Source organism: Hipposideros armiger, unplaced genomic scaffold (assembly GCF_001890085.2).
Source record: "Hipposideros armiger isolate ML-2016 unplaced genomic scaffold, ASM189008v1 scaffold_621, whole genome shotgun sequence".
NCBI lineage: Eukaryota > Metazoa > Chordata > Mammalia > Chiroptera > Hipposideridae > Hipposideros > Hipposideros armiger.
The window spans coordinates 651,914-654,070 of NW_017731971.1; the positions used below are offsets into that span (position 1 = coordinate 651,914).

The window sequence follows — 2,157 nt, forward strand, 5'->3', positions numbered from 1 at the left end:
GCCACCTTCTAGGTAACTTATTTCTATGGCTCAGCTTCCTGCCCTGTATGAAAACGAGACTGCATTGAAGGAGCCCACGTTCAGCCCCTCTGATCTCACTCCCCAGCTGTGTCTACCTGGCAAACAAACTAGGGACAACATGCTCAAAGAGAAGCCATGGGTTGGTTTAAGGGGCATAAGGATGAGAAGGCTCACTAACCCCACCGCAATAAACTCTACTAATTTGTGTGTGTACCCTAGCTTTAAGATAAGTTTATACTTTTTGAAGTATATGAGCTTTTTCACACTTTTTCTTCCAGCTACACAGTACGCCCCACCGAGGTAGCGAATGCCTTTCCTCAATGCATCTCCACTGCCTCAGCATCTATGCTGTTCAGAAAGGAAAGCTTGTGATAACGGAGAATGAGATACTGAGCAGATTCCTCCTCCAGTTTAGAAGGCTCCCTCCCCCTCAGTAAGATGGAGCGTTCTCTGGAACATCTATGTCTCCTGGACCTTGTTTATCTTCCCTGATGCATACTCATGTGAGAAGCCAATCCACGTGGGAAAAGACCATAATACACTCCCCTCCCAAGCAGACTTGGGCAAACCGGGCAAGCGGTTCCAGCCTACTGGTGTGAGTGTGGGTGGGGCCGGGGAGAGACAGCTAGGAGTCTGCTTCTCCTCTGGTGCGTCTCTTTTGCATATTACATTCACAAATCGTTTTTAACTTCAGTGGCAGGATTCCAGTAAGGTTTGGTCATGGTGAGGAAAGAAGTCACTCTGCCTCCTGCTGGCCACACGCAGTAAGGCTTGAGTTCCCTTTGGCTTATTACTGAAGGTCACATTTCTCCTTCAGACAGGAGGACTTGTGAGGGAATGCAAGACAAAGGAAGAGTGGGTTTCCTTTTTTTGCCGAGCCTGGACTAAGCTTTCTGTGTGAATAAACCATTTACATCAAACACCCTCACACCCCTCATTTCGAGCCCAAACCTGAGGCTGATGCACCTGCTTTAGCTATGGGAGCAAAAGGATGGGCAGCAGTCAGGAAAAGCCCTGGTCTGTATGACCACATCCCTGCTCCCTCTCGAGTGACGGGAGTGGGGAGCCCAGCCACATCCCATATTAAGGGACCCTGTTCTTCAGACACTTAGGGCCCCACACCAGCTTCTTCCCTGATTGATGTCTTCAGTCTTTTCATCCCTTTCCCCAAACCCCAATAAAACACACCAACTGCTTCAGAGTATTTCTGGGTTGGGTTTTTTGTGGGTCTTTTTTTAAATTTTTTTTTTTATTTCAAATACTGAAAAAAAGTCCCCTGGGCTCTGTGGGACTCCCACACTCACTGCCCTTCTCCCCACAGCAAATCTATTCCAAGGACTTTTTTTTTTTTAAATAAACAATTAACATTGTGTTCTCAGTTTGCTCTGCAGAACCAGAGGAGCTGTTTGCATCTGTAATATTTAGATGGACAGCTGCTTTTCTCTGACACCAGGTCCCCGGCCGCATCCAAGCAAACATGGCATTTTTCTACAGAGCTAAATCGGAACCCTCAGCTTTAGTGTATTCCACTGCCTCCCTCTCACTCCCACCCCACACTAGCCACATGGTTAAGGGGGAGGACAGTCAGGGATGTTTTGCTCAATTCCAAGCCCTAACTCACAGTCCCCCGAATCTCCCACCCCACCCTTTCAAACACCACCCCCCACCCGGCACCCCCAGGATGCCACTGAGATTTCTCCCAACAGTTATTTGGAAAAAAGGTAAAACAAAAAAGGTTCAAGGTCTTGGTGCTCAGCCCAAGGGGCTCCATGCGCTGGGACACCGACGGGCAGGGGCTTCTGCCTCTCCAGCCCGCGCCCGAGCCACCTCCTGACCCCTGGCTGCAAAAGCAGGGAGGGGCAGGAGCCAGCACAGGACCCAGGGGGCAGCGTCTCAGGATCTGGCGGAGCCCCGGGCAGCATCATTCAACTTGGCCACTGCGGACGAACACAGAAGAAGAAAAAGAAAACACTGTCAAGTAATAAGGGAAAAAGCCCTAAATTCCATCCCAGTCTCTATCCCATGACTCGTCCACACTTAACAATCATTAGGCTACGTGGTATAGGCTTCAATCCTATCCACAGAGAATTATTGAGAGGAGATATATATATATATATATATATATATATATATATA

The 2,157-nt window shown here is 48.5% G+C and overlaps 1 protein-coding gene across 1 annotated transcript in view; it reads right to left on the reverse strand.

Moving 5' to 3' along the window:
• Nucleotides 1–1,223: 1,223 nt before the first annotated feature.
• ENSA (endosulfine alpha) overlaps nucleotides 1,224–2,157 on the reverse strand; it is a 7,385-nt gene continuing 6,451 nt past the window's right edge. Inside the window, exon 4 of the mRNA XM_019625345.1 lies at nucleotides 1,224–1,958. Within this exon, the coding sequence (XP_019480890.1) occupies nucleotides 1,943–1,958 (16 nt within the window). The 3' untranslated portion in view covers nucleotides 1,224–1,942. The remainder of the gene's footprint in view (nucleotides 1,959–2,157) is intronic.